At 52.2% G+C, this 16,534-nt stretch overlaps 1 protein-coding gene across 2 annotated transcripts in view; it reads left to right on the top strand.

Moving 5' to 3' along the window:
* ATF7IP (activating transcription factor 7 interacting protein) overlaps nucleotides 1-16,534 on the top strand; it is a 233,313-nt gene that overhangs the window by 197,631 nt on the left and 19,148 nt on the right. For both annotated transcript variants that reach the window (XM_082266006.1, XM_082266007.1), the window contains exon 14: nucleotides 12,426-12,608. In XM_082266006.1, coding sequence (XP_082122132.1) covers nucleotides 12,426-12,608 — 183 coding nt within the window. The remainder of the gene's footprint in view (nucleotides 1-12,425; nucleotides 12,609-16,534) is intronic.

The raw sequence follows: 16,534 nt of genomic DNA, 5'->3' as shown, positions 1-16,534 counted from the left end.
GCCGCGACATAACCCCACTGGATGGGGGCTGTCCTGCGAGATAAACTCCTTGCGAGGTCGCGTACGACTGGGTCTCGGCCCGGGACGCAGCGTTCCTCCTGGCCGACAGCCCCCCCACCCATTTCGATGGAGTGGGGTTTTGTCTGGAGTGGTGCCTGCCTGGTTCCTGATATGGTGAGTATCGGTCCCCCCTCTCCCCCTGGATGGTTTTGGGTTGAACGTGGACCCCTCCATGGGACGATCGGACCCCCGGGTTCCCCGCTTTCCCAAGTCCCTCATCCTGCTCCCCGCTTTCATGCTGAGGCTATTTGGGTGGTTTGGCTACTTTCCTGGGATTGTGGCAGGGCGATAACTGGCGATGGGGGCCGTGGATGAGGGTGCCCTGCCAGCGACCGGATGTTCGATTGTGCGGAGGGGGGAGTTGTACCCGGTGGGGGCTCCTACCAGGGCCCCCTGTCCTGCCTGGATCTGTCCTTGAGGCCTGGGTCCCTGTAAGCCTCGTGGTGCTGCCATTTTGTTGTAGCCTGTGTTGTCTCTACATGGTGGCCATGGTTTTGTTGTCTGGCGGCCATTTTCCTGTGGTTTGCCATTTGCAAATAGCGGCAGCCATGACAGTGGAGTGCCCCTCATCCCCTGGTGCTGACTCCTGGATCATTTTACTTCCTAATCGCCGCACATGTAGTGCAGATTCTCCTGGTGGCTGCAAGTGCCTGTTTCTGTGGGTGGTGAGTCTGGTGGGGTCCTCTCCCTCTCTGCTGAGGATTGCTTTGTGCCTGGCTACCAGGTGGTGCTGCCAGCACGGTGGGGGTTGTCCCTTAGCAGTGTTTTACACTTACACTTTTTGTGGGGTCCCCCCTGGTGACCTGATCCCCTCCGGGTCCCAACCATCCATCTATGCACGGACGGCGGTCCTGGAGTCCCTTGTGTCCCGGGTGGAGGTGGCTTGCAGGGGGACGGGCAAGCAAAAAGCGCCCCCAGCCTCACCTGTCTCGATCCTGAATCTGATTTGGCCACAGTGGACATGGGTCACTCTGCGGGGTCTGCAACAACGCGCCTGGAATCCTCTGATAGTAAGGATGATTCCTCCACATCTGCGACCGCTCACAAAAAGGCGCTGGTGGATGCACTGATTGTATCTGTGCGTGAGTCCCTGAAGATGGATGCAGCTTAAGCTGCAACAGAGGCGCGGGTGCCCTTTGGCACTCACAAGCCATCCAAAGCAGCAAAGGCGTTGACACTTCCTGCCTATTTTGACTGAATTGTCGCTAAAGAGTGGGGACGACCAAAGCGTTCCCGTGGGGTCCCTAAGCGCTTTACTAGGCGTTACCCCTATGAGGAGTCCCTTCTTAAGAAGTGGGCTGTGCCACCGGTGGTGAACCCTCTGGTTTCCAGATTAAACAAGGCAACCATGATTCTGGTTGAAGAGTCCCCGGCCTTTAAGGATCCGGCTGACCCAAAGGCGGAGGCTATGGCCCACGCTATGTACACTCTGGCTGGTTCGGCAATGAAGCCCAAATGTCGCAAACTGACAGTGGGCTAAGCTCCTACACCGTGACCTGGAGGGGGAACAGCTCCCCTCTGCCTTTGCCGAGCTGGCAGACCAGCTGGTCCAGGGGCTGCAGTCTGTGATGCCTCTTTGGATGCGGCACCCCTGATAGCTCGCCTCTGTTTTGGCAGTGGTTCTTAGGCATGTTTTTTGGCTCAAGTGCTGGTCTGCAGGTCTGACTTCAAAAAAGGCCTAGACTGCTCTCCATTTTTGAAGGAGCTCACCTGTTTGGAGCTACCCTGGATGACCTCATTAAAGATCTCACAAGGGGGTAGAGTACTTTACTTCCGCAGGCTACTAAGAGCAAGGAACCTCTTAGGGGTCTAAGCTTTTTAGGGCCCCTTCTGGAGGATCCAAACTAACCTGGTCTGGCAAGCCAAGATCAGGCTTCTCCAGACCTGGGGCACGAAAAAATTGGAAAATGCTCACACAAAACGATCTTGTTCAATTCAGGTTTGTTCAGACCCAGTCCCCAATCACCCATGCAGTCAGGTGAACCACCTACTGCCGTCTGTTGATATTCATACCTGAGAAAAACAAAAAAAAAAGGGAGTAGAGAAAGCTTCAGAGCTCTGAAGAAACCAGCGCCTATTGGCTGATGAAACACGTCAGCAGCACGTCCCATCTCTGTACCAATCAGGGAGCCAGTTGTGTTCAAGCCCAGCCGTCCAGGAGAGTGCAAGCGTGGAAGTCAGTGGTGAGGGCTTGCGGCTCGCCCCTCCCCAAACCGACTCAGCTGAGCGTAGGAGGCGGAAGGGAGCCTCTGGACCGAGGGACACGCTGGAACTGCGGACCACAAGAGTCTTTTGGAATTACGATCGGATACACTTGGAGGATGGGTCTGCCCCATGTTTAAGGAGGTATATGTATTCAATGGAACTTTCCAAAACCAGTGCTGATGTGTTGCTAATATCTTCATATTCTCCACATATCTCGGGCTGGTCCCCAGTATCCACAATTAAGTGATCTTACTGCCAAGGGATTTTTTATGAAGTGAAAGGCTGCGACACCTTCTGTTGGACACTCCCAGTGATCTATCTTGGGTGAGCCCAGTCCCAGAGACTTGTTCTACTTGCTGAGTGAAGGATGATGCATGTACTCACCTTTTGGTGTTTATAATGTCTACAAGCTATTGATGCATCATCACCCTCACTAATTTAGAAATTGGTCACTGCAGATCTCCTTATTGTTTTTAATATGTGAGGTGTGTTTTTTCGTATGGAATCAATGATAATTTAAATCGTTTTTTCGCTTACGTCCTCAGACAGTCGCCGCCACCTCTAAGTCATCACTGTTGGGTATTGACTTCCCACCTGCAAGAGTAGCTAGGCATATAGACTTAGTCAAAAGGCATTAGCATATACACACCCATGGGGGCTGTCCCATCTGGTCAATACCCCCCCTACATCACCACTCCCAACTCAGTTTTAATCTGCCTAGCGTCAGGAGTAGTCAGGCTTACCTTGTGCTGGGGCTTCAGTCTCAGCCTTCCTAATCTTTTATTTGATTTTCTTTGAAAATGTCAGTTTTTTCTCTTAGGCTGCATTCACATGTCAGCGTATGATCGCGGGCAGAACCGCCGCGGTTCCGCCCGCGATTCGGAGATTTATTGCAAATCGCGGGACGCCTAGCGTTGCCCGTTGATTTGCAATAGCCCCCCAAACGCCGAGCGATGTTGCCGCGGTTTACGCCCGCCGAATCGCGGCAACATCGCGCAAACAAAATCGCGGGGCGCAATACGCTCCAAAGAAGCTCTTGTACTTTTTTGGAGCGTATTGCGTCCCGCGATTTTGTTTGTGCGATGTTGCCGCGATTCGGCGGGCGTAAATCGCGGCAACATCGCTCGGCGTTTGGGGGGCTATTGCAAATCAACGGGCAACGCTAGGCGTCCCGCGATTTGCAATAAATCTCCGAATTGCGGGCGGAACCGCGGCGGTTCTGCCCGCGATCATACGCTGACATGTGAATGCAGCCTTACTTAACTAGCTGTTTTGTCAGCTTCTAGTGTTAGTCTTCTCTTCGGATGAAGATGGATCATGCGGTGCTGGGATTCGGACTGACTGCCCTGGTACTCCAGAGCAAAAGGGTCAGATGGACCCCCAGCCCGCCATCGAGCGTTCAGCTATGGCTCGCCCTGGCATTACGAACGACCCATCCCTGTTCGCTGCAGGGATGCAGCCGTGAGGTGGCTACCTCACAGGACAAATCTGCGGTGCTGCAGTGTCATGTCCCTGGCTCACGGCACTCCCTGTCAGGTGAGGACAGCGGTTTTCCGTGCATAGAGGCTTCCCACGCAATCTGGTACAGGTAAGTACTTCTGTGTGGGGCCTCTGTCTGGGGTGGCAGTCTGTGTTGCTGTGTGTCCCCCATGTCTGTGCCTGTGTGACTCCCTGATGCGGTCCCTGCGGGAATCACTTGTGCGGTTTTCTGTATGTGTGGGGGTCCCCTTCCCTGTGTCACTTCGGTGCATTGTTGGGGGTGCAGACTTTGTGTGGCGACCACAGCGGAGTGAACTCGCGCGGTCCGCCATCTTTGATTTGGACAGGCATGGTTAGCCTCTCTGTGGGCGATACTGCATGCTGTTTTGGCGCCATCCGCCGCCATTTTGGTGGGTGTGAACGATCGGTCCGACCGCATGTTCGGCGGCCATTTTCTTGAAGCCTCCAATGCAATCCTATGGGGCAGCCATTTTCCCTAAGACTGAAAGTCTAAGTTCAGCCTACTTCAGCAGCACTTCCTTTCCATATGCAGCAGGACATCGGTGGCAACACTCTGCGGGCTCTGCAGGTTATCGCTCTCAATATTCCTCTGTATTATCGCTTCTGGCTCAGTTTTCTCTCTCCTTTTGGGGTCTTTGTCACTGTAGCTGTAGCGGTGGGCTGCGCATTCCGCAGTGATTTTAAAAGGGGCAGTACACATTTATTGCACTGTTTTTTTCTGTGAACTTTGAGCAATGGATTCTCAGGAAAGCAAGTTCCCCCCAGCTTTAGTGGGGGTCCCCAGTTCTCCCGTGGCCCCGCTGCGACCCGATTTAGCTGCTGTAGTGGCGACTTTGGGGTCTAATATGGAAATGCTGATGTCTGAACGTGCTGCAAAAAAGAGGCCCAGCTTGTCTCTCTCTTCTGATTCAGATGGGGATATGGCTGCTGCTGTGAGCGTGCCCTTTTCAGGGTCCCGCTCATCCCTGGACCCCCCGGGGTCCGAGGGGGAGGCTGAAATGGAGGGGGTTGATACCTCCTCCCCCAGGGTCACCTGAAGAACGGGCGACCATGGATGAGTTAATTGTTTCTGTTAAGGAAACCTTGCATTTAGAGGATGAGCCCTGTCCTCCGGGCGCCGTGTCCTCATTTGGGACGCACAAGACCCGCAAGTCTGCGCAGGTTTTCCCCTGCCCAGCTGAATTTCATTACACTGTTAATGAAATGTGGCGCACGTTAAAATGTCCATTCCTGGTACCTAGTCGGTTCAAATTGCTTTATCCTTTTGCGCCGGCTACGGAATCACAATGGTGTGTGCCTCCACAGGTAGATCACACTGTGGCCATGTTAAACAAGGCTACCTAGTTTCCTACTGAGGATACCCCGGTTTTCCGGGACCCCACGGACCGGCGGTTGGAGTCTCTAGCTCGCCATTCCTATATGGTGGCGGGTTCGTTGCTCAAACCCGTTTTCGCGTCCATTCTGGTGGCTCAGGCGGTGGCTGATTGGACTAAGATGCTTGGGTGCAATCCCGTGTCTGATGGTGTTCCGCCTGCCCGGCTGGAAATGGTGGATCAGATCCACCAAGGAGTCATGTATTTGTGTGATGCAGCCTTGAATGAGGCCCCCTTAGTGGCTCGCCTCTCTAGTGTCGCGGTACTTAACCGGCGACTGATATGGCTGAAGAGCTGGTCGGCTGACCAGTCCTCGCGGAAAACCGTTGCTGATTTTCCCTATGCTGGTTCTCGCCTTTTTGGCGAGGTGTTGGATACCCAGGTGAAAGGCGTCACGGGGGGCAAGAGCACTATGCTGCCCCAGAACCCGAAGAACAAGTCCTTTTGGGGCAAGCGGGGTTCTGCGCCTAGATCCAACCAGGGGTCCTTTCGTGCCTTTCGGAACCAATCCAAGGGCAAGGCCCAGGGCAGTCAGAAGAAGCCCTGGGCGGGTAAGCAGAAGTCCGGCAATGCTGGCGCGGCGGGTCAATCCGCCTCTGCCTGAAGGGGCGCCCTCACCCGTTTCAGGGGTGAGGGGGGCGTTTGCGCGGTTTCCTCCAACCTTGGTTGCTCCAGATATCGGACAGGTGGGTTCTGGAAATCGTTCGATCGGGATACAAGATCGAATTCCTTTCCCGGCCGGCAGACAGATTCTTTCCCTCCAATCTTCATCTGCTTCCGGGGCGTCTGCAGGACTTGCATCATCAAGCGGTGCAGGACCTGCTTGCTCAGGGAGTGATTGTCCCGGTGCCTCATTGGGACAGGCTTCGGGGGTTTTATTCCAATCTGTTCACTGTGCCCAGAAAGGAGGGCAAAGTGCGTCCTATTCTACCTGGGAATGATTCTGGACTCTGCTCAGGCAAAGGTGTTCTTGCCGGAGGACAAGCTCCGGACTTTGCGGGACGAGATCAGGTCCCTCAGGGACAGCCCATCACTCAGGACCTGTATGCGGGGCCTGGGGTTGATGGTATCGGCCTTCGAGGCGATACCCTTTGCTCAGTTCCACATGCGGGCTCTCCAAGCGGAGATCCTGGCCAGGTGGGACAGACTGCCTCAGTCCCTGGATCTGTGTGTCTCCTTGAGGAGTCAGACCAGATTGGCTCTTCTATGGTGGCTCCAGTCCCCGTTGGTGGCGGAAGGCAAGTCCTTCCGTCCGTTAGTGTGGACGGTGATTACCACGGATGCCAGCCTGTCGGGCTGGGGTGGAGTGCTGGGCAACCTGTCTGCCCAGGGCACTTGGTCGGAGGAAGAGTCCTCCCTCCCGATAAATGTGCTGGAATTGCGAGCGATAAAACTGTCTCTTCCAGTGGTCGGGCCGTCTTCGGGGCCATCCTGTCCGGGTACAGAGGGACAATGCTACCGCGGTGGCCTACATCAACCACCAAGGGGGCACCAGGAGTGCTCGGGCGGCCCGGGAGGTGACCGACATTCTGTCTTGGGCCGAGGCTCATGTCCCGGCAGTTCACATTCCGGTTGTGGAGAATTGGCAGGCCGACTATCTGAGCTGCCAGACTCTGGACCAGGGGGAATGGTCCCTACACTCGGAGGTCTTTCAAATGCTGTGTGCGAGGTGGGGATCCCCGGACGTGGATCTGTTCGCATCCCGGCTAAATCAAAAGGGGGAAAGGTTCGTGGCAAGAACGCGCGATCCGTTGGCGGACGCCTCGGATGCGTTGGTAGCCCCTTGGTATCAGTGTCGTCTGATGTATGCCTTTCCTCCGATTTCAGTTACTAGCCCGGTTCCTCCGCAGATTGGTCTCTGAACCGAACCTGGTGATTCTGGTGGCTCCGGACTGGCCACGCCGGTCCTGGTACGCCGACATTTTTCACCTGGCAGTGGCGCCTCCGTGGCGTCTGCCTCTGCGGGAAGATCTCCTGTCTCAGGGTCCGATCTTCCATCCTGCTTTAGTCGCTGGCTTTAACGGCCTGGCTGTTGAAACCAAGGTCCTGAAGGACAGGGGTCTCTCTTCTGAGGTCATCCCTACCCTTGTCAAGGCTAGAAAGACCTCCTCCGGTAAAATCTATTACCGTACCTGGAAGGCTTATTTCGCCTGGTGTGAGTCCAGGGGGTTCTCCCCTCGCTCGTACTCGGTGTCCAGAGTGTTGGCCTTCCTCCAGTCTGGGGTGAACCAGCGCCTGGCGCTGGCCACGATCAAAGGCCAGTTGTCCGCACTGGCTATTCTTTTTCAACGCCCTGTGGCGTCTCACTCTCTGGTTCGCACCTTCATTCAAGGTGTGCAACATTTGGCTCCTCCCAGGAAGGAGCCTTTACCTCCATGGGACTTGGACTTGGTTCTGTCCGTCTTTCAGCGTGCTCCCTTTGAAAACATTCAGGAAATATCGTTGCCTCTGCTGTCTAAGAAGGTTGCCTTTTTGGTGGCGATCACTTGGGCTCGCAGGGTGTCTGAACTGGCAGCGTTATCTTGCCGTTCTCCGTACTTGGTGATTCACCGGGATAAGGTGGTTTTGCGTCCGCATCCCTCCTTTCTTCCTAAGGTGGTCTCTGAGTTCCACATTAATGAGGACATTGTCCTGCCTTCACTTTGTACGAAGCCTAAGCATGCTAAGGAGGTTGCTCTGCATTCCTTGGATGTTGTCAGGGCGATCAGGGTTTACCGGTCTACGGAGTCCTTTCGGAAGACGGATTCCCTCTTTGTCCTTCCTGAGGGACCTTCGAAGGGCATGGCTGCTTCTGCAGCCACTATTACCAAATGGATCAGACAGACCATTGAACAGGCTTACGCCTTGAAGGAACGGGTTCCACCCTTCCCTGTTAAGGTGCACTCTACCAGATCTGTGAGTGCGTCCTGGGCCTATTGGCATCGGGCCTCGGTGGCCCAGGTGTGCAAGGCTGCGACTTGGTCGTCGGTGCACACTTTTTCCAAATTCTACAAAGTAGACGTTCGGGCATCGGCTGATGCTTCCTTTGGCCGCAAAGTTCTCAGTGCGGCAGTGCCATGATGGACCCCTGTGTTTTTTTTTTTCTGGGTCCCTGGCTGTTGGCATTTGCTTTCCTGGGCTGTTGCTCCTGTTGAGCATTGTTTTTTCTGTTGCCCAGTTGGTTCTCTTACAGTGCATGTAAGATTCCTTTCTCTGATGTGGGTACTACGTTGCCTTTTCTATGGTTGTGTCTCCCACCCCTCATGTCTATACTGCTTTGGGACATCCCAACAGTGATGACTTGGAGGTGGCGGCGACTGTCGGAGGACGTAAGAGAAAACGACAGTCGCCGCCGCCGCCCCTCTTTTGGGGTTCTTATTACCTACTGCTATGCTACCAAACTGAGTTGGGAGTGGTGATGCAGGGGGGGTATTGACCAGATGGGACAGCCCCCATGGCTGTGTATATGCTAATGCCTTTTGTCTTTTGACTAAGTCTATATGCCTAGCTACTCCTGCGGATGGGAAGTCAATACCCAACAGTGATGACTTAGAGGTGGCGGTGACTGTCGGAGGACTCAGGAATTTTACAGGAAAGATTTTACAAAAATGTATGTTTTTTCACCAATATACCCAGGTGTCCTTAGTTGACTCTGGTGAGGAGTGCTTTCTCTCCTCTTTTTTTGTTTTTCTCTAGACCTGGGGGACAAGGCTCCTTCTGCATGATGGTGTGCCCTCATCCGTATCGGGAGTGTGGGGACATCTTCGCTGGTTTCCGGACCTGTGGACTTCCCAGGTGCAAGACAAGTGGGTCCACAAAGTCATTCTCTCTGGCTACAAGATAGTTTCGCTCTTGATCCCCGGGAAGGTTTTTTTCCTTCCAACTTACGCCTGTCCACAGACCACTTACACAGTGCCTATTTAGGGCGGTAGAAGACTTGTTCCTTCAAGCGGTGATTGTTTAGGTTCCGACCTTGGAACGTTTTCAGGGTTTTTTTCTCAAACCTGTTCAGTTTCCAGGAAGAAAGGCAAAGTGCGTCCAATCCTGGACCTCAAGGCACTAAACTGCTTTGTGCGGGTACAGAAGTTCAGAATAGTCTAGTCGAACAGTGGTGGCATCCAGGTGTGAGTGGGATTTTCTCGCCTCTATCGATATCAAGGATGCCTACCTTCACCTTCTGATATGTGCCAGTCACCAGCGTTTTCTCCGCTTTGCTGTGGGAGAGAAGCATTATCAGTTTGTGGTGTTACCCTTTGGTCTCGCATCTGCTCCTCGGGTCTTCACAAAAGTGTGAGCCCCGGTGCTACCTTTGCAACGCCAACGGGGGATCGCGGTATAGGGCTACTTGGACGATCTCCTCCTGCGAGTGGAGTCTCCCTCTGTTCTGGTGGAGAACCTGGAGATCACAATACGAACTCTGCGGGAGTTCTGATGGATTCTGAATTATCGTCTGCTCTGGTTCCGTACACAAAGTTTGACTATATGGGCCTGACTCTGGACCAGAGTGCTCCTTCCTCTGGACAAACTTCAGAATTTGCAGGCTGCAATTCGCCTCCTGCTGTTCAACAAATGGTCATCCCTTCGGACTTGCATGCGGGTGCTAGGCCTGATGGTGTCTACCTTCCAAGCGGTTCCGTTTGCCCAGTTCCATACGAGGTCCCTGCAAAGGGAATTTCTGACCAAATGGAACAAGGCTCTGAAGTCTCTGGACAATCACATCCGGCGCAGTGGGGGGGACGAAGGAGTCCTGGATATGGTGGCTTCGTTCTCCGGCGCTTCGGCTGGGAAATTCCTTCCTCCCTTTGTAGTGGACAGTGGTTACCACGGATGCCAGCCTGTCCAGCTGGGGAGGTGTCCTCGGCAAGCATTCTCGTCAGGGGATCTGGACGCTGGAAGAGTCTAGACTCCCGATCAATGTCTTGGAACTCAGAGCGATCAGACTGTGTCTGGATCATTGGGCGGATCGTCTTCAGGGTTGTCCAGTGCGCGTTCAGACAGTGCCACAGCCCTGGCTTATGTCAATCACCAAGGGGGCACAAGTCCTGGCGGCTCTGGAGGTAGCCGGCATTCTAAGGTGGGCAGAAGGGTTCGTTCGAGCCTTCTCCACTGTACACATTCCGGGGGTGGAAAATTGACAGGCAGGTTACCTCAGTTGGCAGGCGTTTGACCACGGGGAGTGGTCCCTTCATCCGGGGGGTTCATCAGCTTGAGAGGAGGGAAGATGGGGCACCCCCCAGGTGGATCTGTTTGCATTTCGGCTCAACAGCTGCATAGGTTTGTGGCTTGGTCAAGGGATCCTCTGGCGGATGCCACAGATGCGCTGGTGGCCCCGTGGGGTCAGTATCATCTGATTTTACACCCTTCCTTCCCTTCTCTCAAGCTTCTGCCAAGATGACTTTGCAGAATCGAGTCAGAAGGGATTCTGGTCATCTTAGTGGCCCTGGACTGGCCTCGCCAGGCTTAGTACACTGATCTGGTGCGGCTGGTTGCCGACGTTCCTTGGCCGCTTCCTCTTAGGAGGATCTGCTGTCCCAAGGACTGATCTTCCATCCTGCTTTAACAGCCGTCAAAGCCAGCGACTGTAAACGCCAGGTGCTGAAGGATAGGGGTTTATCGGAGTTGGTAATTCTACACTGTTGAAAGCTACCTCTAGGAAGATCTTCCATTGTACATGGAAGACGTGCATTGTGTGATGTGAGTCTCTTGGGGTTCTTCCTCTCCTCGGTGGCTCGGATCTTGACCTTCCTTCAACGGGGGGGTTGAACAGAAATTGGTCTTGAGTACCATCAAGGGCCAGGTGTTGCATTTGGCGGTCTTCTGCCAACGATCTTTGGTCACACATTCCCTGATGCGTACCTTTTTTCAGGGTGTCCACATTTTGGTTCCTCCAGTGCAGGCTCTGTTGCTGCCTTGATCTTATTTTGGTGCTTTTAGCTCTACAGAAGCCTTTTTGAAAATATTCGGTAGATTCCCCTGCTTACGCTGTCCCAGAAGGCGGCCTTTTTAGTGGCTATCACCTCTAGGCACAGGGTGCCGGAACTGGCAGTTATCCTGTCATCCTCCTTACATGGTGATTCACAGGGGTAAGGTGGTTCCTCGCCCCTGTCCCTGGTTCCTTCCAAAGGTTGTTTCTGATTTTCATTTGAATGAAGACATTGTGTTGCCTTCCCTGTGTCCCAGGCCTAAACATCCGAAGGAAATTGCCTTGCATGCCTTGGATTTGGTCCGGGCAATTGGGGTGTACCTGGCAGCTACGGAGTCTTTCAGGAAGTCACTCTTTGTGCTCACGGATGGACCTCCAAAGGGTTGTCTGCTTCCTCTGCGACAATTTCCAGGTGGATCAGACAGACGGTGGTTCAGGCCTATTTCATCAGGGGTCAGATTCCTCCTTTCCCTGTCAAGGCGCACTCTACTAGGGCGCTTAGTGCCTCCTGGGCTTTCTGTCATTAGGCCTCAGTGACGCAGGTTTGCAAGGGGGCCCCCTGGTCGTCGGTGCACATTTTTACAAAGTTTTGTAAAGTGGATGTGTTGGCATCTGCACCTCTTTGATGGTGTGTTTTTTCAGGTGGGCTCCAGTTGTGTAGTTGAGCTCCTGTTGCCTGGTTGGCTAATGTTTAGCCTTGAGAATTTTTTTGGTGTTCCCAACACATGTTTAACACTACTTTTGGGACCTCCCAATTGTTCTAAATATATCTGGAGCTGTATCCGTCAATGAACTGAAGAGAAAATGGAATTTTTGACTTGCTGTAAAATCCACTTCTCTGATGATGGACGAACACAGCACCCACCCCTCTGTGGCAGGTTCATCAAGAAATGGCCAAAATTCACAATGTTTTCAGCCATCCTTGAGTGTTATCTAAGCTTTTACTTGCTTGCCATGTTAGATAAATGTTACCAGCATCCCGTGCCCTTCACTGAGTAGTGAATTCTATAGCCACAGCTGATTGGGGTGGGGTGGCAGCTTGCATTCATGTGACAGTTTCCCGCAGGTTCATCTGAACCTTAGCAGATCTTTCTTCCAATTCAAAACAAGGGTGTTTTTTAGTCCCTGAAAACACGTTTTTTTATTAGCAAAAAGGATACTCTTCCTGCTCTATGCTATATATGCATTGTTACCAATATAAAATATTAAAAATACACTTGGTAATAAACTGTAATATATATTGAAATTGATGGACATTTGTTTTATTTTTTTTCAACTACTGTATGTAACTATATTCTTAATATTATTAAATATGTAGTGACATGTTGCAAAGAAAAGCAGGGATTGCAAAACTAGGTCTCCAATTTTTTTATTTTGTCTTTCAGCTCAGACCACGGTTAATATAACACAGCGGCCTGGAACACAAACGGCAACAAGGGCCTCCGCTCCTCGAGCTCCACATATGGTTTACACTACAACTACATTGCCCACTATCCCTGTACAGACACCTGTACGTAACACTGTCATGCAAAATCAGAGCCTACGACAGATGACGCCACAAGCAGGAGGTAAGGCAATTGTAGTATGAGGAGAAATATTATCCACCTTGACAATTTGCTCAGTTTACGAGAATGATGCAGGTAATTCGATATTGGCCAGCACAAATCTGAAGTTGCTGCTTTTGCCAGAACAACTTTGATTCTTTCACTCCAGTATTTACTGAATGTAATAATAAATTCCTAATCCTGTAGTTATCTTTCTAGTTTAAAAATGTAAATTTCTCTTTCGTTCATTGATGGACAAAGCTCTATATCTTCTTTGACTCTGGGGTTATGCTGCTCTCCATAGGAGTAGGACTAGGTGGAAAGAACTTGACTAGGCTCCTAGGGCCATCCTAAGGGGTATACTTCCCACTTCCTGCTATAGGACTTTAAGTTTTTTTTTTTTGCATAGTCAAGGAGTAAGAACCTGGTTCTCTGCTGAGATCTCTGCGGTCCTGGCATTTTTTACCTTTTTTCGCTGCCATTTTGTTGTGGATGGCTGCATACAGCCCCAGCGGCCATGTTTGTGTAGCCCAGCGGCCATGTTTGTGTAGCCCAGCGGCCAGTTTGTGGCGTTTTCCATTGAAGTCAATGCGGCGGCAATTTTCATGTTGCCTGTGGTGATGCGGCGGTGGGCCTCTAGTGGCAGTGACTGCGCTTTCCCCTTCCTTTTCTAAACAGGAGCGTGGCAAGCAGTTTGGCACTCTGTATCCAGCTCTGAATAGGTGGTGAGTCCCTGGGGGTATACAGCTCCCTTTTTCTGCTAGGTACCCGCTGGTAAGCTGGGTCTTGCAGTCCCATAGCGGTGTGAGGGGTTTTTTAAAAAAAATAAATAAAAATTTCTTGCATATTAAGGGCGGCCTTTGATTTAACCATGGAGTCCCTGAAGCAGGTATTGCCACCTGACACACTCAGAAGCTGTGGGACCCTCTGAGTCTCAGTCTGCCCTGGCGGCCATGATGGTGGTCCTACAGTCACCAGTATCAAAGGTTGATATGGCTTTTCAAAAGCGGCCTAGCAAGAAGTGCCCACCGCCCTCACCTGTATCCTCTGCCTCCTCAGTCTGGGGTGGATTTGGCCACCGTGGATGCGAGTCAACCCATTGGGTCTGCCTCCATGCACCCTGAGTACTGACAGCGAGGATGGTTCCTCTTCCACTATGGCTGGGCATGAAAAGGTGCTTGTGGAGGCAATGATTGTATCATTGCGGGGAAACTTTAAAGTTGGAGGACACAGCTGATGCTGCGCCGGTTACACCGGTGCAGTTTGGCACCCGTAGGCCAGCCAAGCTGATAAAGGTGTTCCCCTTTCCTGCTTATTCCAATGAGATTGTCGCTAGTCAGTGGGGATCCCCGAAACACATGGTTGGAATACTGACGCGTTTCGCTAGAAATCCCTTTGAGGAGAAGAAGCTAACCGTTCCACCGGTGATGGACTTTTAGGTTTCCAAATTAAATAGGGCCACGCTCCTTCCTGTGGAAGATTCCCCGTCTTAAGGACCCTGTGGATGAGGTTGCTGAGGCTCTGGTCCAATACCGTTTCACTGTGGCGGGTTCTATTTTTGAGGCCGGTGTTTTGCCATCACCTTGGTTTCCCAGAACTTGACGGAATGGGCAAAGCTCTTACGCCAGGATCTGAAAGAGGGTTAACATCCTCCTGAGCTAGCGGATCAGTTGCTACAGGGGTTACAGTACATCTGTGATTACAGGGGTTACAGTACATCTGTGATGCATCCTTGGATGCGGCCCCATTGGCTGGCAGAGTGTCTGTGACTGCGGTGGCCCTCCACTGCATGATTTGGTTGAAGTACTGGTCGGCTGACCAGGCTTCCAAAAAAGTGTTGACATCTGCAGTTTGTAGGAGACAGTTCAGTGCTTCTATGAAAGAGATCATTAAAGGTCTTACGGGAGGTAAGAGTACTCTGCTTCCACAGGTTGCCAAGAGCAAAGAGCCTCATCTTAAAAGTCAACCCGTAACTTCGGGGAAGGTTCCAAGAGACCCGGGCTAGTAAGTTAAAAGCGGGTTCCACTGGTCCCTGCTGACCAGCCCTCCTCTGCCTGAAGGGGCGCTCTCACCCGTATCTGGGGTGGGGGGGGGGGGGGTGGGCGTCTTCGTTTTTTTTCCCTAAACCCCTGGACCTTGCTCATTCAAGTCGGTCCGGTTAAAAGATTGAGTTTCAGTCCTTGCCGCTGGCAAGGTTCTGTTCTTCCAACTTGCACCTGTCCCCGGATCGGCTACTGGGCCTTTTATGGGGCAGTGCAGGATCTGCTGTCACGGAGTATTTGTCCCGGCTCTAGAGTTGGAACGTTTTCAGGGATTTTATTCAAATTGGTTTACTGTTCCCAGGAAAGAAGGCAAGGTCCATCCAATCTTGCATCTCAAGGACCTGAATTGCTTTGTGCAGGTTCAGAAATTTCGAATGGAGTCCATTCGCACAGTGGTGGCATCCCTTCATCAATGGGATTTTCTGGCCTCTCTCGCTATCATGGATGCTTGCCTTCATATCCCTATATATAATATATAGCATCAGCTTTTCTTCGCTTTGCCGTGGGAGAAGAATATTATCAATTTGTTGCATTACACATTGGTCTCGCCTCAGCTCCTCAGGGGTTCACAAAAGAGTTGGCGCCGGTGTTAGCCTTGCTCAGGCAGAGGGGGTTCGCGGCACTGGGGTACCTGGACGATCTCCTTCTGTAAGCAGAATCTCCGTCTGTCTTAAAAGACGATCTGGACATCACGCTGCGAAGTTGCAGCATGCAATTTGGCTCCTGTTGTCCAACCGTAGGTCGTCTCTCAGGACGTGCATGCAAGTGCTGAGCTTGATGGTCTCCACTTTCGGGGCGGTTCAGTTTGCTCAGTATCATACCAGGCCTCTGCAAAAGGAGATTCTTGCCAAATGGGACAAGAATCCTCTATCTCTCGACAATTTGATCCTGTTGAGCCGGGGTGCGAGGGGATCCTTTGGTGGCTCCATTCCCCCGATGCTTTGACAAGTGAAGTCCTTTCTCCCCCTGTACTGGACAGTGGTTACCACAGGTGCCAGCCTGTCCGGGTGGGGAGGTGTCTTGAGCATGGATTCGGCTCAAGGTGTTTGGCCTGAGGCGTACAGTCTGCTGATTAATATCCTGGAGATTCAGGCGATCAGGCTTTGCCTGTCTAAGTGAACGGATTGTCTGCAGGGGTGTCCGGTAAGGATTCTGTTGGACAATGCCACAGCTGTGGCGTATGTCAATCATCAAGGGGGCACAAAAAGTGCCCAGGCGGCCAGAAAAGTTGCCGGCATTTTAAGGTGAGCAGAACATTATGTTCCAGCCCTCTCTGCTGTGCACGTTCCAGAACTGGAGAATTGGCAGGCGGATTACCTCAGTCAGCAGGCCTTGAGTCCTGGTGAATGGTCTGTTCATCCGGAAGTGTTTCAACAACTAGGTCTCTGGTGATGGACTCCCGATGTGGACCTGTTGGCCTCTTGTCTCAACAGGAAGTTTCAGAGGTTTGTGGCAAGATCTCGGGATCCTTTGGCCGACGCTGTTGACGCTTTGGTGGCCCCTTGGGGTCAGTATCGTCTGATTTACGCTTTTCTTCCACTACAGCTTCTGCCGAGGCTTCTTTGCAGAATCGAGGCAGAAGGGATTCCAGATATTCTGGTGGCTCCAGACTGGCCTCATCAGTCTTGGTACACAGACCTTTTAAGGATGGTAGCCGATGTTCCTTGGAGACTCCCTCTCAGAAGATCTTTTGTCTCGAGGGCCAATCTTACTTCCTGCTTTACGGTCACTGGCTTTAACAGCCTGGCTATTGAAAGCCAGGTACTGAAGGATCGAGGGTTGCCGGATTCGGTGATTCTTACTCTGTTGAAAGCTAGAAAATCTACTTCTAGGAAGTTTTATCATACATTTCTTGGTGTGAGTCTCTGGAGGTGTCTCCCCTTTCCTTTTCGGTGTCCCGTCTGCTGG

Source organism: Pelophylax lessonae (genome assembly GCF_965119305.1).
Source record: "Pelophylax lessonae genome assembly, chromosome: 8".
Classification (NCBI taxonomy): Eukaryota; Metazoa; Chordata; class Amphibia; order Anura; family Ranidae; genus Pelophylax; species Pelophylax lessonae.
Note: the sequence above shows the minus strand (reverse complement) of the source record. Positions and strands in the feature narration are given on the sequence as shown.